Source organism: Lemur catta, chromosome 11 (assembly GCF_020740605.2).
Source record: "Lemur catta isolate mLemCat1 chromosome 11, mLemCat1.pri, whole genome shotgun sequence".
NCBI classification, from domain to species: domain Eukaryota; kingdom Metazoa; phylum Chordata; class Mammalia; order Primates; family Lemuridae; genus Lemur; species Lemur catta.
Window position 1 is genome coordinate 39,959,022 of NC_059138.1, and position 23,407 is coordinate 39,982,428.

The 23,407-nt window shown below is 38.6% G+C and overlaps 1 protein-coding gene across 2 annotated transcripts in view; it reads left to right on the forward strand.

Moving 5' to 3' along the window:
- Positions 1 to 23,407, forward strand: part of RELN (reelin) — a 441,212-nt gene that overhangs the window by 386,187 nt on the left and 31,618 nt on the right. For both annotated transcript variants that reach the window (XM_045564269.1, XM_045564270.1), the window contains exons 46-50: positions 947 to 1,115; positions 14,263 to 14,403; positions 15,575 to 15,752; positions 17,564 to 17,757; positions 21,030 to 21,286. In XM_045564269.1, the coding sequence (XP_045420225.1) occupies positions 947 to 1,115; positions 14,263 to 14,403; positions 15,575 to 15,752; positions 17,564 to 17,757; positions 21,030 to 21,286 (939 nt within the window). The remainder of the gene's footprint in view (positions 1 to 946; positions 1,116 to 14,262; positions 14,404 to 15,574; positions 15,753 to 17,563; positions 17,758 to 21,029; positions 21,287 to 23,407) is intronic.

The window sequence follows — 23,407 nt, forward strand, 5'->3', positions numbered from 1 at the left end:
GTACCCAGGGGATTTCAGTGTACAGCCAAGACTGAGAACCACAGCCACAAAGAAAGGAATTTCAGAGGGAGATGGGGGCTGAGGCATTTTATAAAGTGAATAGGGAGAGAGAAGTATAAGACAGGGGGTATAGGTTGAATGTTCCAGAAGAAGAAAAAGGAAAGAAAGAAGTATCTTTCCATAGACCCACAACGTGACTACAGGCATTGGCACAAATTCCATGGCCTCCAACTATCTCCTTATACCGCTCTGATCTCTATATTCCATCTATATCCCGTAACACAGCAGAGCAGGGTATATAAGCAAAAGAGAGTTTACAATTTTTAAGGAGTTTCATCTATACCAGGAACAAAATTGACATTAGTTGGTCCCGATTCCTATAGAATGGTCAAAATTTGAGAAGTCTGCTCAATTTTTTTAACTATTTAAAAACTAATTATTAAATATATAATTAATATGTTCTCCATTTATATGTTAACCATTAAATGGGCATAATCCATTAATTTATAATTATTGTACTATATTAAATCATATAACATTTAAATAATACACTTATGTAATATACAATCATCATTACAGTAAATTATATTTATAACTGTTATATATAGTTATTCATATACTATAACTGTATGTGAAGCAATAATATTGCCATGATGATTATTTTGAAAGTTTTTCATTATAAGAAGTCATTCAGGAAAATTTAATATTTTACTTGACCATATCCCCTTAAAAGAAAAATTATTTCAACATGAAAATTTAAAAATAACAACTAATAATATACAGAGGGAAAAATAAAACTAGGAAACATTTCGAAGTAGGAAACATAAATATAAGGAAAAAATCAAATTGACATTTGAAATTAAAATATACAGAAACATGCTAAGTAATTATGGTTTCTGGGTCTGCAGACATGTGTTTTTATCTAGAATACTGCTTCCTGTTTCAGCTATCGAATTGGAATACTCAGTAGATCTTGGATTGTCATGGCACCCATTGGTAAGGGACTGTCTGCCTACCAATGTTGAATGCAGTCGCTATCATCTGCAGCGTATCCTGGTGTCAGATACTTTCAACAAGTGGACCAGAATCACTCTGCCTCTCCCTCCTTACACCAGGTATGGATGCTGCTGCAGGCAGTGAACCCAAATGTGATAAAATTGAGCATGTCAGATTTTAGCACAGCATGTTTAAATGAGTATGTGAGATTTTGTTACTTGTTCTTGGTCTTACCATGTATGATATTAAGGCTATCTTAATAGGTAAAATAGAAACCGGTTTTTGTGGTGGCGTTATTCTGTGGTTTCCTAAAATCCAGGCCTTTACTGACTTTTAACACTAATATTTTTAAAGAATGGCCTACACAAGAAAACAGTGGCTGCATCCCTGGTTTTTCCAACTTAATTCAGAGCTGCCAAGATCAAATCATTTAAAATAGCTCCACTGGATAAGAAGTAGATTTAAATAAAGTCTATTTTCTGCCTGTCAGATTGCTGTAAATATAGAAGTGAGTGATGTCATATAAATAAATGTAGCAAATAAGTGTGTATTAAAATTAGCATCTGATTTTGAAATTTTATTTTGAAGAGTATCTTAAGAATTATCACCTGAAGCATTCTTTTATGTGAAAAACAATTGTAACTGCTTCATTCATTGTGCCTATGGGAGGCCATCGTGGCTTAGTAAAATTGCCTGGTAAATGCGTGTCAAGAAGTTAAATCTAAACTATCTGTGCATTTGCACTCCTGTTTGAGTAAAGCAGAAATTAACTTTGCCTAGTGGAATAGTGTTATATGACTTTCTTTCACCATCTAAAGGCAGTGCTGATTATAGGAAAAGTTTGAAATCTTGACAGAAGCTCGCACTCCCTCCAAGACAATGGTGATCAGTTGCTGCCATTAAGAAAGGAGCAAAGCACCCAGTGCAGGGTGCAGAACAGGAGTTATAGTCTGGGCTCATTATTGCTTTGCCACCTCCCCACAAGTGAAGAATGAATAAATCTTCCTAGCAAATGACCATAAAATTCAACCATTCATCTAAGGCATAACTTTTCTTGGGATTATCATAAATGGGATGGTTTCAGTTACTAACAGCCTAGGGCTCCTTTACAGTTGCTGGCTGAGAGGTGCAAGACTATATTAACTGTCAGCAGAGTTGCCAAGTTTAAATGAGATACGTGAGATTTTGTTGCTCATTAAAGGTGTTGCCACACATGAATTATTAAGGCGATCTTAATAAGTAAAATAGAAAAGACTCCATTAAGGCAGCCGTCTTTTAAGTCTTTATGAATTCTATGAATTATTACCCAGCTACTTGGTAGCATTTTGCAAATAAGCAACATTCTAAGATTTACTCCAGTTAGTCATTATGCCCTTGAGTCTTTTGCTCAAGAAAAGTAATTATTCCTCATCTTTTAATCTATCTTTTAATTGTCTCTTGCACATACCCACAAGAATTTTGACCCTTTCAAATGATATTTGAAAAAATCTGATGAGCCTCTATTTTTCTCCTGTTACCATATTGAAAATATGTGGTTTGTTTGTTCTATTACCCCCCAGGCTCATGTGCAATGGTCTAAAAGGCAACACTGCCTTATAACAAGGCCCTCTGGGTAATTCATAAGGAAACGTGCCTGGATGGAGCCCAAGTCAGACCCACATCTTACCGTGCTCTGCCATATGCTAGAGATTATTAGCACAACATGCCAGTCACAGAGCACTTTGTCTCAAACATGAGTTAACATATCTATACTGTGTCTGCTTGTACACCCAGTTACTTGGTACATATGATGTTTCCTTGTTTTAAGTTGAACTTACTGCCTCAGTGTCTGGAAATGTGTCAAAACGTCAATGATTATATGGTCCACCAGGCCAGAACTGAGGATTTCAGTCTCTAGCTCTTTGCTGTAAACAAACATGATGCTGATAACTTAAAGATGTGTGCTAAGTAGAGGTTAGGAGTGGCTATGACCATGTGACAATTGCAGCTTCTTCTACTCACATATCATATGATCATAAGGCCTGGATCCCGGTATTGTTGGCAAATGAGACAACTGAGGCTGGTTGTCCACAGACAGACACCAAACCATTCACTAAACTGAAATGGCCAGTAGTCATCAGTAGCAATTATTCATTCATGCAGTCATTCATTAAACAAATATTTTTGAATTGTTTAATTATGTGCTGGGTCTATGTGGGAACTGAACTTATCCCTGCCTCAAGGAGCTTTCAGTTCAGTGGGAGAAAGAATCACCAGTAATCACAGAAGTAAATATAAAATTCAACTGTGATAAGTGACGGAGAACAGGTACATGATGCTCTAAAATTATATGTCATAGGGAAATTTTGACTTGGTTGAGAAGCCCAAGGAATGCTTTCTTGAAAAAAGGATAATTGAGGTAAGATATGAAGGATGAATAGGAGCTAACTAGGTAAAACATACAGGTAAGAGTGTTCCAGGCAAGGAAAATAGTCTATAGTATGAGGAAGCAGGGATATTTGGGATGCTGAAGGTATAGATCAGAGAGGAGCAGAGAGCAGTGAGAGAAGGTGTCGGACTGTGAAGAGCACTGTAAGTTGTATTGCGGATTTGGGAATTCATTATAGGGACACTTAAAAGCCTGTTAAAGTGTTTAGGAATAGGGAGACGTGATCAGATTTGTATTCAGAAATGCTTATTCTAGCTGGAAATCACACTGGAGAGGGTAAGAGGTGATATGAAGAGGCCCTTAAGGAGGTCAGAAATGCAGGTTGTTGGACCAGGTGCTGGAGCAGACATGAAGAGAAGTGGAGAAAGTCAAGAGACACGGAGGCAGCAAAACTGACCGAGCTTGCTGATGAAATGGATATGGGAGGTTGAGGGAAAGGGCAGTGCTGAAGATGAATCCTGGTTTCTGAGTTGCAAAACTGAGTGGATGCTGGTGCTTCTCACTGGGAAGGGAATGCTGAGACTAAACACAAGGTACATCACGCTCTGCTCCAGACATTGCTGTGTTAAAACCTAAATAATTGGGTAGATTCATAGTTTCTATTCCTTGCCGTACACATTGGTTAAGTTAGAAGATCTACAAAAAAAAAAAAAAGAAAGAAAGAAAATGAAAAGCATTGCAGTATCATGGAGAGCTCTGTCTCTTCATCTCTTGGAGCTTCTAAGCAAGTCATTTCCTGTCTCTAAACTTCAGTTTCTTCATCTAGAAAATGGAGATCCTTTTTACCACGTGAAAATCTCATAAATGTGCATGGAAGTGTTTGGAATAGTGCAAAGGTTTATAAAAATGTAAACTATTTTACTTTTATGAGTTAGCCACATAACTTATTAACCAAAGCACGAGTTTATTATCAGACTTCAACTTCAGACTAAGAAATATTCCTAAGGCACAGTGCAGCTTAGCCAAAGTGAGCCCATGATAATGGTAGGACAGTGTCTTCAGTTTTTGCCCTGGAAGAGATTACAGTCCATTTAAGGAAAATGAGAAGTATACCCAAGAAACAACTGAAAAATAATACATGTTGTATATAATTTAGAGCTTCACTGAGGAATGGGCTAGAATTGCCCTAGGTGTTGAGAACTGGGAGATAGTATTAAATACCAGAGTTAGAGAGAGTTTCATGGAAGAGATGAGGCCTGGCCTTGATAGCTAGGAATTAGACAGGTAAGGGGGAGAACATTCTAAATCAGGGGAACAATATGAACCGGGCGGACACATGTGGACATGAGCCTGGGAGAAGCACAGGAGTTGCTGATTAAAGCAGAGGGCCCCTATCTGGAAGCTGTGGAAAGATGCTGGTTAGTAGAGTTAGATTAACTTGTAGCAAGCATTGAAGCAAGACAGAGGAGTTTGGACTTGTAGAAAAAACGAACTGTGGTGGGTTTTGAGCTGAGAATATTCTTCCAAGAGAAAAATGAGGAGAGCAGAGAGACTCAAATGAGAGAAGGTGGCAAAGGTGTTGTGATAATAACCTATAATGAAGTAAGCAGTCTCTGGGCTGAAGCTAACATGGAGGGGATGAGGCAGATAACTACAGAACATTTCAAAGAAAGAACCGGTAAAACTCAAGTCACTAACTTCTCCTTCTCCATTACAGACATTGAGAGATAACTCTAAAGTTTAAAGCTTGCGAGAGTAGAGAGAAGAGGGAGGGAGAGAACTGAAGTTGATTCCAGGAGGGAAAATATGGAAAATATAGTCAAATGATGCTGAACTAAATGTGAAGACAGGAAATGCAAATAGAAACATCCATTTGACAGAGACATGAAGAGCTGAGCCCAAGGGAAGATAATAAACGTTGGAGGCATGAGCATAGAGGTGATAGGCAAAGCTGTAAAACTGCCTCTGCTCCCCATAAAAGAATGTTAAGAAAATCAAGGATTCCTAAATTTATTAGTGAATGAGTGGAAATGGCTAGCAAAGGAATCGAGGGGATTCAGTCAGGGAGGTAGAAGAGTCAAAATGACATGGTATCCAGAAGCCAAGTGAGAAGAGATTATCGTGCAGGAAGAGATGACCATCAGTGACATAAGCTTCAGAGAGTAGGGAAAAAAAGTTTCACAACAAATTTGCTGGATTTTTCAATTAGGATATAATCAGTGACCTTCAAAACAGCAGTTTCAATAAGATACTGGAAATAAATACAGCTTGTCTTGGCTCCAAAGCTGATGGGCTTAACGACTCTATTAGTTCTACATCTTTATTGCTTGCCTAAGAGATATGGCCATAGGAGAAATAGGAAGGGAGGAATGCCAGGGGTTCTTGGGAGAGACTGAAAAAGAAGATAGGAAGATGCCAAAACCAATTGCATAGTCCTACTCTGAACCTGCCTCCTCCTCGTTACTAACTCCAGACCTAAAAATAAGAGGTGGCTCAAGTGGCATGGGTTCTTGAATGTCACCTGAGACCCAAGGTGAGTCAATGGAAGGGCAGGTAACCCAAATCCACTGAGAAAGGGAGGAAGGGAGTGGCCACTGGGAGGCTCAGGTGTGACTTGGCTATTTTAAGTTTGAAGATGATCCATTCCCTTCTACTTGCCCTATGACCTAGCTGATACCATCTTCTTTAAAGATTAACTACAACACTTTGGAAGCCAGGTGGTTCTAGCCACAGCATGGGAACTACTTAATGTTTACAGGAAGTTCCAAGGTAAGGTGGTTAAGCACAAGAAAGAGTAAGATTGTAGGATACGGGTGATGGGACAGGGAGAGGAGGCTATAGCTTTTTGAAGGTAAAAACATTTAGGGAGGGACATGGTTTTCAATGATAGTCTCACATACTATCACTTCAAGCAGAGAAAAGGTCTTATTCTAAGAAAACCAAATAACCAGGCATAATATTTACTGAGTTCTTCCAATATTCAAAGGAGTTACAAGTTCATTTTTTTAAGGAGAGATTCTTTAAACTTCCTCTGGTACTCTATTTCTGTCCATTACTTCTAATGTAACAGTATCCTTTGAAAGGCTTTTTGAGAACATTCACATTACTGAACATCTTGTTAAAATTTTTCAACCAAACCAAAGCAGCGTTGGACCATAGCCATTTTCTCATGCATCATTTTGATACTTTGAATATCATTGCTATTACTTTACCAAATTTTTGCTGGTCTTTCGGGATTACAAGACATAATAAGATAATTTTGTCTGATACAAGCTGTGGTGTGGCACTCTTGATTTTCACATACTGAATATATGAATTTACATAATATACTAATATATTTTGGATGCTACATTAAAACAAATTAAATCTATTTCCATTTCCACTACAACAGAAATTAAAACTATTTCCAGAAATTCTGCATTCTTCTATGCTTTATTTTTTCTTTTTTTCTGTTTTTTTCTTTTTTTTTAAGTGCATACTTAGGATAGATACCCTCTATGCTTTATAAGTTGCCAACAGTGTTGTCAAAGTTTTATCAGACAATGTGAGATTTAGCTGTACTTTGTACATATTGGTATAGATGGATAATTAGGATTGTTTTAACAGTTAAGTATAAGTCATTCTCCACTGAGAAGATATTTTTAAAATTATGGGAAATTCTTTGTATTTGAAGGATGGTCCAATGTATTCTATGCCTTCAGTGGGCTTACTCAGAACACTGTAGTTTTTATCATTACTAACAAGAAATATCAGTAAAAATCTTATTTTACCTAAAAAGGAAAGCCATTCTCTTTCATTTGTAATTCTCAAATAAAAATTTTACTGTGATTTTAAAGGGACTACAGATTATTTTGGGCTTATATTTTCATCTATTTGAAATCCAAATATACAAAATTAAAGAGAATAGTATACTAAACCTCATATACTTATTACCTAGCTTTGACAATTACCAATTCATGACCAACATTGTTTCATCAATAGCCCTGCTCACCCCTGCCCTCCCGTATTATTTTGAAGCAAATCCCAGACATCATATAGTTTTAACTGTAAATATTTTAGTATGTATCACTAAAAGAGAAGGATTTTTTAAACATAAAAAATCTACAACATCATTATCATGCCTAAAAATTAATGATAATTTCTTATTCAATATTTAACATTCAGTACTCAAATTTCCCTATCTCACAAAATGTGTTATAGTTTTTTTCTAAATCAGGATACAAATCAATATAATTGGTTAAAAAGTCTCTTAGGTCTCCTTTTACCTCTAGGTCCCTCTGCCTCCCTCTTTTAGATGGGGACTGAGACACAGGGAGGTTATTTGATTTTCCCAAGGGTCACACAGTCAGTGGCTAGACCAGGATTGTTCCCAAGTTCTCCATTTGTTCTCTATCAAGGGATAAAGAAAGGCCCTGGGTGGTGGCTCATTTAATTTCTTTTATTTGTGACTTTGTAATGTGCTTTCCACCCTAATTCCAGAGAGACGTCATGAAGATACTGGGTTACCTTATGAGGGCTTTACCCCATTTGTTTGGAGTCTGAACCCACAGGCCAAACACTTCTCCTCTCATACAAGTATTCAGACCTCCATGTGTTATAAGAAAGTTTAATAGAAAAGAAAATCAAGTGGCAGTATACATTCTTTCGTGGACAGATTAATGCTACCTAAAAATCCAAAAATATTTCAGTCCTGTAGCATCCTACAAATTCATAGTGTTGATTACAATCACCAAGAGAGAATTTTTGTACCCTGAGATCTGGGATACCCGGGTTAAGCTTCCCAAGGCTAGCTGCCAGATTTAGGGTCCTCCAGCCTTTGCTGGCCATCCATGACAACCAGGGTTCCCAGCAACACAGCAAGTCCAGCAATAACATGCTAAGCCAGGACATAGTGGATTCTAGATTTAGTTCTAAAGCTAAGAAGCTGTACAAGTCCCCCTTCTTGGCTGGCAGTCCCTACACCTGTGAAATGAGCCAATTGAACAAGACACTTGCTAAGAGTTACCCCTTCATTTATTTCCACCCTCAAGTGTGATTGTTCATAATTCAGAGGACCATGTGGGTCTACCCCAGGGCATGGTCTTTGTGCCCCCTCTCTGATGGCTCACCCCTTTAGAGCCCTTCACCACGAGTAATCCATTTGCACCCTGGTTCTTGGCGCCTCCTAGAGCTCACTTTAGTTGTTGTCTGCAGATCGTGGCCCTCTGTTCGGTTGAGCTGACATGTGCTTTTTCCCAATGCTGGGGACTCTACAGCTTGCTTGGAGGAAGGTAAAGGACCTTTCCCCCAAGAGCCACAGGCCAGACCATCTCAATTTGCTTATTGGCAGCACCAAGACTCATCTTAGAGATTAAGAACATGAACACCAGAAACAGAATCTCTAACAGCCACTGTGGACTGATACAAACAGGAAATGTGAGAGTACGAAATAAAAGTTATAGGGAAATATTTTCTGTGTGATACAGATTCTCTCATAATCACATACCATAAGCCTTGAAGTAATACACAGTTCTATAATGTATCCCTGAATATTATACTAGAAAGACTGTTCCTGGGAAAGGCTGTTAATCCCTTAGCCGTTACAGAGTATGCTCAGGATTCTAGGAGCACTCTGCTTTAATAAAACATGGTTTTGGAACATAAAAGTGTACCATTACTGCCTTGGTATGTTAACTGTCTCATACGCCAGTGAGAGGTGAGGCCAAGCCTGTGACAATTGCTTCGCAGAGGCTGTTTCTTCTTCCTAGTTGGGTCCTCTCAGGCCCCTCAGCACAGGGGCAGGCTCACCCGGACTTAGTTCCACTAACAAATATGGCCCCAGAAGATCCCTTTTCTACTTATTTATGTAAATATTCCAACTGCTTTTGTGATTAGGATTTCTAAGGAAAACTTGCATTTTTAACAATAGCCTCTTATAGCTAATAATTCTTCACTTTAAAAAAAAAAGCTTTATTGAGCTATAATTCATATACCATTCACACATTTAAAGTGTATAATTCAGTGGTTTTTAGTCACCACTAAAAAACCCACAGAGTGTGAAACCAGCACCACAATCTAATTTTAGAACATTCTGTCTCCTTAAAAGAAATTCTGGAATGGCCATGTTTGAAGGTGCTGACTCGGGGAGGTGGGGAGTGGGGGGAGGGGATAGAGGTATGACTACATGGTGAGTGCCAGGCGCACTGTCTGGGGAATGGACATGCTTGAGGCTCTGACTCAGGGGGATGGGCGGGACATGGGCAATATATATAACCTGAGCTTTTGTACCCCCATAATAAGCTGAAATAAAAATAAAAATAAAAATAAAAGAAATTCTGTACCTGTTAGCAGTCACTCCCCCTCTCCATCCCTCACCCCAGCCCCAGGCAACCACTGACCTACATTCCGTATTTGCCTATTCTGAACATTTCCTATGAATAGAATCGTATAATTGTGTTTGTTTTATGAATGGCTTCTTTCACTTAGCATTGAGGGTCATCTATGTTGCAGCATGTATCAGTCCTTCATTCCTCCTTATGGCTGAATAATATTCCATCATATGGATTTGCTACATTTTATTTATCCATTCATTAGTTAATGGACATTTAAGTTCTTTCCGCCTTTTATGCTGCTATGAACATTTGTGTGCAAGTTTTTGTGTCAACTTATGTTTTCATTTCTTTGGGGTATATACCTAGAAGCGGAATTGCTGGGTAATATGGTACCTATGATCAACAGTTTGAGAAACTGACAATTTTTTCCACAGTGGTTGCAGCACTTTACATTCCTACCAACAATGTACAAGGGTTCCAATTTATGTACATCCTTGTCAACACTTGTTATTGTCTGTCTTTTTGACCACAGTTATCCTCTTGGATGTGAGGTTATATCTCACTGTGGTTTTGATTTGCATCTCTCTAATGACTGGTGATGTTAAGCATCTTATTGTATGCTTGCTTATTGGCCATCTATATATCTTTGGAATATTTTCTACTTTTGTCTAATAAAAATAAATAGGCTAAGGGAGGAAATTTTCTGCCAAATATAAAGAAAAGGTCTTGGCTAGCAAGGAAAGTACAGGACACATTTTCAAATGGGCCAGACATTGCAGAGCCTCTTACTCAAACACAGAGGGCCAAGGGCTTCAGCTATGAAACTGACACAGAAGTCAAGATTAATAGACTTGTGTGTACATACAGCAGCAATGCGCACAGCCTTCTGTAGCTAAACAATTGTTCATATTTAGGGGTGATGGCAAGGGTAGGATGATTTTGTAGAAGTTGTGGTCAAGTTTTAGAAGATTTACTTAATGGGAATACAAAGTAATAATGAACCAGAGATCTGTGACTTGTCTGGGTTTTATTAGTAAATCAGTGTGTGTCTTAGGTCCCTGGGCCTCATCTTCTTCATTGGTGGAGTGGAAGGGTTGGGGTAGATTTTCTAGGCTAACATATTTTATGTATCTCTTGGGGAGTACAAGAAATGTCAGGGAATAGTGAAAAGGTTAAAAAATATGCATGATTCCTTTCAAAGAGCTTTTTCTCATGATTATGATGGTGACAATGAGGACTTCATAGGCAGATAGAGTCATTCTGAAGAAAAGAGAAGAAATAAAGACTCTGAAAAGTGTATTGGAACCTATTAATGGGTGGAGGCAGTGTGGGGAAAGGTACCAGTGATAGGAACCATACCACTGGCAATAGCATTTTAACTACTTAGCAAAGGATATCTACTACACAACACTTAGGCCGCATTTACTATGTGCTGTAGATGGGAAGGAAATGGTATAAATGCAGAAAAGAAGCAAGGGGAAAGATTTCAAGGATATGGAAGAATGAAAGATCTGCTCTGAGGCCATTTTCCCCTAACTCCAAGAAGTAGCAGCTGGTGGTGGCCGTCAGTGTAAGGAATCTTCAGGATAAACGAGGCCCTCTGCCAAGGAACTCCACCAAGACACTCATAGGTCTTGGTAAACACGACCTAATTAATTTTCACAACACCCTTGTGAGGCAGGATGTAGCATTTCCCTAGTTTTACAGACGGGGACGTGTCAGCACATAAACAGAAGTGATCTGGCCTCTTCACATAGTGAAGCTATGACAGGGCTGGGAATAAGAAGTCCCGGCAATTCAACTTCCAGACTCTCATTTTTAATTTATATTCCAGTTCTTCCCCTTAGTAAAAGTTTTTCCTCTTCTTATAAAATAATATTGGTTAGTATATGCATCCTTGTTTTATGGGCACATAATTACTAGGTGCACTTATTCCTAAGAATATAAAATCATCACATTTGAGAAGAGGCCTTAGAAATCATCTCATTTAACTCCCTCATTTTAATGTTTAGTTTCTCACCAGGGACTTAGAACTTACTAGTGCCAGAGTACAAATGAGAGTGCCCACTTATCTTTACTCCTGTTGGCCACTCAGGGATAGTACATTCTTCACGTGGTGTCCCACTGTGTCCTTTTCTGTGGAATGCCAGAGAGTTGTATAAATGGAAAATGTCAGGGTTGGAAGTCCCCATAAAGGCTGTCAACCCCAACAATGCATCTGGCTCTTAAATCTGTGCAGTCTCTCTAAGTGGTTGCCCAGAGTGTGATTAAACACAGCCTGTGATCAGAAAGCCACCACCTGCGAGGCAGCCCCAGCCACCTCTCAACTGCTGGGACCTCTCCCCCTTTAACAGCCATCAGTCACTGCCCGTCCACCCTACAAGACATCTCTTACTTGACTCTCTCTGGTCACCTTTATTGCTATCAACTTAATATTCTTTAAGCAAATGTTTATGAAGCCCTATCTGTAGATGCCACCAACACTAAAATGGTAAATAAGGAGAATAATCTAACAGAGGAAGCTGCATATAAATAGTCACTTTTAATATAAGGTGACAGGGCTTTGGTGAAGTATATATAAGATAGTAGGGGAACAAGGAAAGTTTATTACTTATCTACTATGTATAAGCACTGAGAATCCAAAACAATATTCCCTGAAGTGATACAGAGATATTCCCTGCCCTTCAGAAGCTTATAGTCTAAAAGAAATGCAGAATAAATATATAAAAGGAATGCAGAATAAATATATAAATGTTGACTAGTTATCAGAACCCAGGTAATTATATGCTATGAAAATATGGTGTTCCACTATGTCATTTATAAGATGTTACTGCACATAAAGACATATAGCTGTTAATAAATTTAGCCATTAAAAATAACTCATCAGCAGAGCCACTGAGTTGCACAACTCCAGGAGAGGGGGCAGCTTCACGTTGCTCCCTGTGAGAATGGTGGCCCCTGGACACAGACTCCCCTTACCTACAGAGCACCCTACTAAGCGCCAAGTGCCGTACATGGGGTGCACAATGTTGAGCATAAACAGATCAGCCCTGCCTGCTCCCTTATAACTTACTGTTCCTCAGAGGAGACAGACACATATCAAATACATTTGCAAATAAATGTCTGACTGTAATTGTGACAAGTGCTATACAAGGAAAAGAACACAGAAGAAATATCATTTTAAAAGGGATCAGGAAGAAAATTGCTCTATGAGGATCTTTCCTCTGAGACCTGAAGGATACACAGGAGTTACCAGACAGAGACAGGAGAGTGTGCAGGCAGAAAGGTGGGGAAGAGTTTGGTGTGCTTTGGGAACTGAGAGAAGTGCTCCGGAGGTGAGTGGCTGGGATGAAGCAGGAGAGGAGAGGGCCACTCCGCTCAGGCAGAACCTTGTGGGCCAAGGAGAGAGGGCTTAAGGTTCAAGTTAAATGCAACAGGAAGTGATAGGAGGGTGTTAGGCAGAAATAACTCTGCTGGGGGAACTTGGGAGCGAGAAGGATGGTGAAGTCAGCTTGTGCATAGATTCTGCTCAGTAGACGTGTACTGGATGGAACTCTTTGAGTGAAGATTTTAGCTCTAATCTGTTTCATTCCTATATTCTGAACTTTATATAAATGCTTTCAATTGGAAAATCCTTGCCGTTGTTTGGTCTTTTGTCCTGCCTAAAAGAGATATTTCTCAGTCAAATGATTAACAGTGTCTCAATGATAAAATGTATATGGATCAATAAACACAAATGATTTCCTCTCCCAGTCTTTTAATGTTCAACTCACTGGAGCCTCAGGCATTGTTTGGATTTTACTGCCATCTAGTGCCTCTGAAAACATATGTGTATTTGTGTTTCTGAACAAGACACTCCCCAGAGCCGTGTGAATGAGGCAAATATATTTGTGCTTCTAGAATAGGAGAACCTCTGTTTTGATTTTACTTATATCACTTCCAAATCAACATAAAATAAGTCTGGTCTTATTTTGCTCTTGCTTTTCTCTGATTAGTTATCTAGAGTTTCATTGATCCCTCTGCTTTACACCTTACTGGCTCTAAGGCTTTCCCTGGGGGAATGCCTCAGGAATGCTGTGTGAGGTGGACCAGTGTGCCCACTGCACAAAAGTGTCTGGCTTTAGGAAGTTAAGTGGGAAGCTGAAATCCAGCCTGTATTCTGTTTCCAAGCTGAATGTAGAGGGGTTGCAGCAGTTGGAGGACAGGCCTCTTTGCCTAATTTGCATATGGAAGTTAGCTGCAGCTCTGGTGTCACTCCACAAAACTTCCCACACGAAATTCAAGGCTCACTGTTCTCCTGAGGCTTCCAGTTTCAGGATTAGTTTTTGGTTTTGATTTAGTCTGTTTTTACAAGGCTCAGAAAGATCATCACTGGGCCAAAATATAGGATCAAGCTATTGCAATTTGGTTGGTTTGGTTTGTTAACCAAAGTTTTGCATAGAGTGTTGCAAAAATGAATGTTCTTTTCAGAACAGGAGTGGGAATGTACATGCTGTTGTTATTCTCCTCCACACACTTGTTCAAACAGACCAGAATACATCCTTTTTTCTACTGCCTCCTTCATTATAATTCTCTTCTTCTTCAAAGGTCCCAAGCCACTCGTTTCCGTTGGCATCAACCAGCTCCTTTTGATAAGCAGCAGACATGGGCAATAGACAATGTCTATATCGGGGATGGCTGCATAGACATGTGCAGTGGCCATGGGAGGTGCATCCAGGGAAACTGTGTGTAAGTAGATTTCTTCCTTCTGTTGAAAGCTCCTGACTCATATTCCATCTAGGAGATTTTTTTCTGAAACTGATTTTTGAATCACTCCCAAGCTACCTGAAGTTATACATTTTCCCTAAAATATTATATTGAGCTAACTGTGGAATTGAAGGATATTGTCTCTTCATTCTTGCTTAGAGATTAGAAACTGAACAATAGCTGTCTTGTCAGGAGAAGGCTGAATTATAATTGACTATATTTTACTTCCTTCTGTGTGTCTGTGATACACTCGAGCCTTGAAAATGACATTGGAAGAGGTTCAAGAGTTCAGTATGTTCTGACCAAAAGTAATGCATCATACGTATTTTTCTCACTTAGGTCTGAATATATGTAAGGATATGCATTTGTTGTGGTTTAGTTGCTATTCCTGTGTTATTTGTGTAAGAAAGTATGTAAATGTCTGGCCAATTTGCCAGGATTATTTGATGGAAAGGCCTAATATTAATATATTACTTTTAGAGAACCTTAGTGTCTTTGGAAAAATCTAAATAAAGTGTGTGTGTATGAACATGCACTATAGACCTCTGCTTTATTTTTATGCTGTTTGATGGGGTAGTATGAATGAAGGTGCTGTTAGGGAATTCATAGTCCCTTCCCACTAATCTCACACACCTGGGAAGTCTTTCCTTTGATTAATGATTTTAGCCCATGTTCAGGATGACCCTTGAGCCCCTGAGCCTTTGATCAGAGATGACAGTTACTATTCAAAGTATTCTCTGCTGTTTGGAACTTGGCCTCTTGGATCCTTTAGTGGCTCAAAGCCTCCATTAAAAAGACCAATTTCATAAATTATGAGGAACTACCACTTTACTTTGGCAGCTGCAACTGTTTATCAGCCATTCAAAGCTGTGTCATGTAGAGACAGGGCTTTAGTAAATTCTTTAAAGTTGCTTCTTTCTCTCCACCTATAACCCTAAGTCACTACTTTAGGAAATCCTAGGGGCAGTTAATTCACAGCTTATTTCTAATCTAAAGCACTGTTAAGAGCAGGTGAATTATAGCCAGCTCTGTGAAAATCAGTAATTTTTCATCATCCTAGATTGGGAAAAAGAGTTGGCTTCACTAATTTGAGAACACACTTACATGGGCTTTGTTTGATGTTGACTTTTCCTTTCTCTTGCTCTACACCCAGCTGTGATGAGCAGTGGGGTGGCCTGTACTGCGATGAGCCTGAGACCTCTCTTCCAACGCAACTCAAAGACAACTTCAATCGAGCTCCGTCCAGCCAGAACTGGCTGACTGTGAATGGAGGGAAATTGAGTACAGTGTGTGGAGCTGTGGCTTCGGGAATGGCTCTCCATTTCAGTGGGGTGAGTGGTTTGGCTACCGGTTACTCATTTCTGCATCCTCTAAGTTCTCCCCAAATAGTCGAGTCTTTTCGGAAGTTTAATGGGCAAATCAAAATGCAGAGTTAGTTACTCTAAATGCACAAACCTGATCTGAACTTGCAACTTTATACAAATCAGAAAATACTAATTGTTTCCAGCATTTTTCTACCACAAATCAGTTGAGACAACTTAATTATTCACGGTAGTGTCAGCACAGGGCATATTTAAATTCACATTTATAAAGGACTTGAGCAAATTTCCATCCTGGAAGACAGTACTTGCACAATGTGTGAGGTCTTCCATCTGAATGAAGCTTGTATTGAAAACTCTTGAGCCTGCAACAGATTTGGGATTTAAGGAGCCAAAAATCTGGAAAATGAGCTTCAGGCATTCCTGAATGTATTAACAACAATTAATCCTTTCTATAAATTATTCAAGAAAGAATAATTGTCAGAAATTACTAGATACTTGTATTTATAGCATATTATCTTGCAAATGACAAGAGCAATGTTGGAAACTTTCTTATAGCTACTCTACTTTTCTGCCCAAGATGACTTTGTTTGAAAGTACAATTTCTCTGATGCCATGATTAGATAAGCAAATTAATTTTTTAAAATAACCAATGTACTGGGAGCTCTTTATTTCCCTAGCATGCTCTACCTTAGAGTTTACATTTGTACCAGTGAAGTGTATTATTTACATTAAGTATTTTAGTCTAAGAGCAACAAGTAGATATATAGCATACAGGATTTTTATAATCATCAACTCTAATCCAGTGTTCAGGATTCTCTTCCCAGCTTAGATAGAACTATAAGTAGCCTAGCTTTTCACATGTGTTCAACTAAGAAATAGCTACCTATGGACATTAATTAATAAGTTAATATAGATGCCATTAAAATTTATCATAAGAGTTTAAATTTAAAACTTATAACTATTATCTCTAATTATAATAAAATTATATGAAATTTTTGGATAGAGCCATTTTAAAATTTCATATTAAAATGGCCATTTCAGCATGTTATTTTATTAATAGTTGATGCCTTTTTAAAAAATCTAATAAATGCCTATGAAAAACTAGAAATAGCTTAATAAAAACATAGAACAGGCTAGGCGAGGTGGCTCACGCCTATAATCCTAGCACTCTGGGAGGCCAAAGCGGGAGGATCGCTCAAGGTCAGGAGTTTGAGACCAGCCTGAGCAAGAGTGAGACCCCGTCTCTACTAAAAATAGAAAGAAATTATATGGACAGCTAAAAATATATATAGAAAAATTAGCCGGGCATGGTGGTGCATGCCTGTGGTCCCAGCTACCTGTGGTCCCAGCTACTCGGGGAGGCTGAGGCAGGAGGATTGCTTGAGCCCACGAGTTTGAGGTTGCTGTGAGCTAGGCTGACGCCACGGCACTCACTCTAGCCTGGGCAACAAAGTGAGACTCTGTCTCAAAAAATAAATAAATAAATAAAATAAAAACATAGAACAGATACTTTAATTCCAGCCCTCATCTTGCTTATAAAAAAAGTAGAAAATGTCCTTAGAATATATTGCCCACTGTAAGTCAGTCTTGAATACTGAAATGTCAAAGTTCAGCAAACATTTGCTAGGTAACTACTGTGTATTGGGCACCATGCTAGGAGCTAGCATAGTAAGGGGATGTTAAGGATATCAGTGCTACAATACTGTGTGACTTGTATTACAAAGGAAATTTAAAAGGATGGAAGCCAGAGAAAAATCTATAATCTGCAAGCAAGATTCCTTATCACTGTTTCTTTTTTTCATTCTGCTTCTTTTCCTTAGGGTTGTAGTCGATTGTTAGTCACTGTGGATCTAAACCTCACTAATGCCGAGTTTATCCAATTTTACTTCATGTACGGATGTCTGATTACACCAAACAACCGTAATCAAGGTGTTCTCCTGGAATATTCTGTCAATGGAGGCATTACTTGGAACTTGCTAATGGAAATTTTCTATGACCAGTACAGTAAACCCGGGTTTGTATTCCATTTTATCTCTGATAGCTAGTGTGTTAAGGAAAGATGCTTTGTAAGGCCTGCTAGCAATCAGTCATAGGGGACTGAAGGAGACCTTAAAATTACTCCTTGGCAGAGGATTCTTCTGGGACTGACATGAAGAAAGTTTTCTAAACTGGGTAAATAACTGGTTTGGATTTTTATTTTAACAACTAGTTTTCATATGCCAAAATAAGATGAAATATGCTACCACAATGCTAACAGTGAATAAATCCAGTGCAAAAATCCATAGAAACTAATGACTATATGATAGTTAATTTCAACAACATTTTGGGAAAACGGAAATAAAAATAAATATTTGTTTATACAGCATCCACTCAATTTTAGAGAATTTTAGGGTCAAAAACAAACACAATGAAATGTAAATATCCTTAAGAAGCCTAGAGACTATTTTAAAAGTAAATGTAGTCATTAAAAATATATATATTCTTGAACGGCCAAAAGCAATTAATATGACCAACTGGAAATGTCAAAGAGGTTGTTAAAAAAAGGAAAAGGGCATATTCATTAAAGTAGAAGGAAGAGAAGGGGGGAGGAGGGTAAGAAAAGCAAAGAGAAAAGAAAGGGGGAGGCGAGGCAGCAGGGATATGAGGCTGAAGAGAAGAGGAGAGAATAGAAGAGGAAAGAAATGTAGCCCAATCAAGAAACACAGATAATCCCTTAGCCAGATGCAGGCTAAAAATTGAGTCAAATAAAAAGAGTCTGATAAATGATCATTTCCATTCAATATCTCAGTTAAGAATAAGTTCAACTGTAAATGACAGAAAACCCAAAATAACTTAGAAGTTTTTCTCTCTCTCTTATGTAAATTGATCTTCAAAAAAGTAGCCCAGCACTGCCACAGTGGCTCCACAAGCACCAGTGACCCAGCTTCCTCCTACTTAGTGTTCTGCTGCACTCAGCATGTGACTTCCATCTCAAGGTCCAAAAGGGCAGCTGGCCCCTCCCCATTTCTGGCATTAGGAAGGAGGATGGGCCAGGAAGGGTGTGCTGTCTTTCCTTAAGGACACTTCCTGACAGCTGTACATACTTCCATTCACATTCCATTACCTAGCATCTGGTCACATAGCCACACCCAGATGCAAGGAAGGCTGGACATTTCTTTATTCTGGGCAACTAGTCACCTCGATAGAAAAGATGGGCTCCTGTTATGAAGGAAGTAAGGGAGATGACAGTGGAGGAAATACCAGCCATCTCTGCCCCAAGCGAAAATTTTAAATCTTGCACTTGCATTAAAATGCAGGACACTGTTAAAGGAATCCATCTTGAAGCTAAGTGGTACTCAGTTTCTGGTGTAAAAAATGTACTCATCCATTAGTAAGCGATAACAGACAAGCCAAGTAAGCTGTTTCCTTGGTCTTTACGGAGGGAGACTCTCAGGTTTAAGTTCTTAAACACTTAAGCATCATGTTATACATGGAGAAGGGAGTTGTGTCTCTGTGGGGTAAAAGCAGAACTCTCTACTTTAGTTCTCTGAAGGAGAACAAATTGACTAAGGTAGGAACAGTGGTCATAATTTATTTAGACTTTCAAGCAGCATTAGATAAATTTCCACTCCAAAGGTTTTTAAAATGTGGTCCAGGATTTATCAGAGAAAAAAGCTAAATTAGAAAGAAAAAAGAAAAAATAGAGATAAAAGATCATTGCATGGGGTGAAGAAGTGTTATTGTACATCCCTCAAGAAACTAGTATATTTCTGATATTATGTAATACATTTTCAAATGTTAGTTAAACATGCCAAATCAATGGAGGTAAATTTTACAAAGATCTCTCAAGGTGAGCATACAAAAAAAGGGTGGAGGTGCATTGAGCTTCAAAATTGAGATACATGAGGAAATGAACTTTGGAAAAGACTCTGCCTAAAGGGTGATGGTCTCCTAGCTGCTATAGCCACACAGGTGAGGGTCTAGGCTTCACACGTTCTAGTCTACACTTTCCTTCCCTAAACCAAGATCCAGTATGCTATCTTGGTCCAAAGGGTGCACAAAATGATGGGCATTGCCAAAAAAAGTGTTATATTTAAAACCCAAATGTTAGAAATCCAACTAGAAGCATCCTAGCTTGGAATGAATCTTGGTTAGTCCCCCTCTGCCCACTTAGTACTGCCCACTATTTGGGCCACCGTACGTCAAGGAAGACATAAAAAAGAGAAAGGAAAAGTAAAACCAACAAGGAGATACTATGTAAACAAAACTAACATAATGAAACCTCTTTAATGTGAAATATAGTGACTAAAGCCACTGTCATGGAAGCCCTCAGTTTAAGGGTTTTGCATGGTTGCATGGGATGAACTTTGACTGTTGGCCCCGTCCTGGAGCACAGACACTAAGAGGCAGGACTTGAAATTAAAGGAAGGTAGAGTAGCATAGATTAAAAAAAAAAAAAAAGATGATACTTTATGCAGAGGATAGTAAACGTAAAAAAATTATTTTCTCCAACAGGCTTTTTGAATTGTGAATATAAATTCAAAAGGGCTTGATAACATTTGGGAGTTTTAACGCATAATTGTGATTAAGGAATATTTTAGACATTATTTCTAGTTTATTAGGGTTCATGTTGGAGCATGGAGCCATGTTTTTTCCATGTCTGTCCTTGGTGATTGAGTCTGGGATAGCATGCTGGGCTTGTGAGCCCATAGTTCTCAGCTGGCATTTCTTAGTATAATGTTTTCAGCAAAGCACATAAACAAAGTCAATGTCCCCACCACAGACATTGGTAACATACCTGATATCCTCAGGCTGAGAGCCCAAACATCTTGCTACAATCCACTGTCCATATTCTAAGCCAATTCCTGGAACTCATGGGACTAGAGTGAAAACAAGATCCAGAGACAGGGAGTGGGGGCCGGGAACAGATGAAACCAACCCCTGGTGACAGGAAAAAAGTCAGTATTGGCTGATGTCTGCCAAAGTGCATATACCCTAGGCTTTCCAGTACCCCATGTATCCAGAAAACTATGGAGTCCCTGTAAGATCCACCTAAGGTCGGGTAGAGTAAGTAGGTAGTTCCGGGATGCTTGAATTTGTTCACATTCCATTTCCCCAATTTAGTGACTACTGAGATTTCATAAAATGAAGCCAGATAATCATGGTTTTTAAAAATTATTTTAGCTAATATCCTCCCCTCCCCCACCACGTGCCATACAATATCTTATTGCTGTAAATCTTTTCCTCACGTGAGATATTTGACAAGGGTTTTTTCCCCCACCCCTGACTCCCATCATTTTCTTACAGATTCGTGAATATCCTTCTCCCTCCTGATGCTAAAGAGATTGCTACCCGCTTCCGCTGGTGGCAGCCAAGACACGATGGCCTGGATCAGAACGACTGGGCCATCGACAACGTCCTCATCTCGGGCTCTGCCGACCAGAGGACCGTGATGCTGGACACGTTCAGCAGCGCCCCGGTGCCCCAGCACGAGCGCTCCCCAGCGGATGCTGGCCCGGTCGGGAGGATCGCTTTCGACATGCTGATGGAGGACAAGACCGCAGGTGAGTCGTGGCTCGTGCCAAATAAAAATCCCGTGGACGTGCACTCGTTTGGACTGGAGTCCTTTCAAAAGAGTGAGTCGTGGAGCCTTTGCAGGTGCTTAAATAGTGTAGACACCGTGAAAGGGGATCAGCCTTTGGTTCCTCGCAACCTTCCTGGTTGACCTTACAACGAAGTCTTGTCTTTCTTTAAAGCCAACTAGTGTGTTTTCATAGATAGCATTCGACAATTTTATTCACAGGACACTTTTCTTAGAAAACTTTCATTTCTGTGTATCTTGTTTTGTACTTTGGGTAGAAAGCCAATATTTCCTGGTCATTCCTTTTAGTATCTACTCATCGTTCCTGGTCATTCCTTTTAGTATCTACTCACCGATGCTGGTGAACTGGGAAGGAGCCTCTCTATACTGTTCTCATTGTTAATGTCATTTCATTTTGTGACACTATTCTGGTCACCTTTTTTTTTTTAAAGTGGTGTTTTTTATTTAGTATGTATCTTTGCTATGCCATATACTTGATTATACTACATAAAACATGGTATCTTCACATCAAACAGTGATATTCAACTATGGATCTCATACCAATATGGTATCCGAACAGGACCAATAGAGATAATATTATACCACTATAGATTCAGACAATAGGACCATGTGTTGCACCCAACTCAGCTGTAGCATCTTGCACAGAAAAGACAATCTGGATAATTTAACAATAATAAGACTGATAAAAACCTTCCAGGGGAATGGCATGTGCCAGGGGGAAAAAATTGAAATTTGAAGAATTTTAATAATTTAAAATGCTTTTGTTGTAAAAGTAATACTTGTTCAAAGTGTGAAATGGAGAAAATACAGAAAATCATAAAGATGAAAATAAAAATCACTCAGGGTAACCATTGTCAGTATTTTGGCATATATTTTTAGAGCCCTTTTTCTGTATGCATTTACATAAACATATTTTTAACAAAATTACAACCTTAATTGTATATTTTTGTAGCCTGCTTTTTTCATTTAGAATTAAATTCTTATTCCCCCATGTCATTAAGTATCTTTGAAAATAACATTTTAATGGCTATATAATATTCTATAAAAATTTATTTTACATTTTATATTACTGAATATTTAGGTCAATTTCATTAATTAACTTATTGGTATATCATGTGGCACTGTGGTGTAACTGCAAATGTTTATTAAAAAACACCCTTGTTTAAAAAAAATACCCTTGTAAGTAGAAAAAGCTTAAACTGTCCTTCACCTCTACTATGTACTCTTATTCTCTTAAAAAATTTTGCTTACATAGATCTGATTCAGAACTTTGCTAAATTACTCATTTATTTTTCCCTGTGTAATGGTTTACATAAGTGAGTTTACAGTCAAAGAATAATTTAAACATTGCTTCTATAAGAATAAAAGCAAACACAGACTAGTTTTTCAAGTAACTAAAATACTGGTTTTTACTTTAGGCTTAACTGGTGATATACAATTGAAGGAACAAATTTTCTAGCTCCTGTCCTGCAAAAATGGTGTGACTAAAAACTGTAACACTTACTTACAGAAGTAGTTTTTGATATTGCAGAAGAGACTGATGAGTTAATTGATTAATGTAAGCCCTCTTTCATCAGGATTGCAGCATTCTAACATAAAATGAAATATGGACCCCAGAATAAAATGACTCAGAGTATTCTTATTGGAATTCAAATTTCTGTGCACTTTGACTCTTGAGTCCTATATCTGTGATGTAGGATTAAATGTGGCTCCAAATCCCTCAGAGTGAAAACACAGATAATGGTATTGTAGTAGCTATTTGAATCCCAGAGATAAGCTGCTTGTTCTACAGGCCCATGTTATGCTCAGACAAAATCAAAAGTGAAGGCTGAATTACAATTAAATTGTTTGGTCTCTTCTCTGGGTCATCTAAGGTCATCAACTCCGCTGCTCGTGCGTTGGCCCCAACCCTCCAATTGCACCTGTTCATCTCCAGATGCATACTGGGGCTAACCAGGAAACTTTTGGAGAAAAGTTAGACATATAAAATCAAATTATATCATGAATTAGAAGCAACAACTATTATGAATATGTTTAATTTCTGACCTTTCTGGGATAAAATCATGATGTAAAATCACCTCTT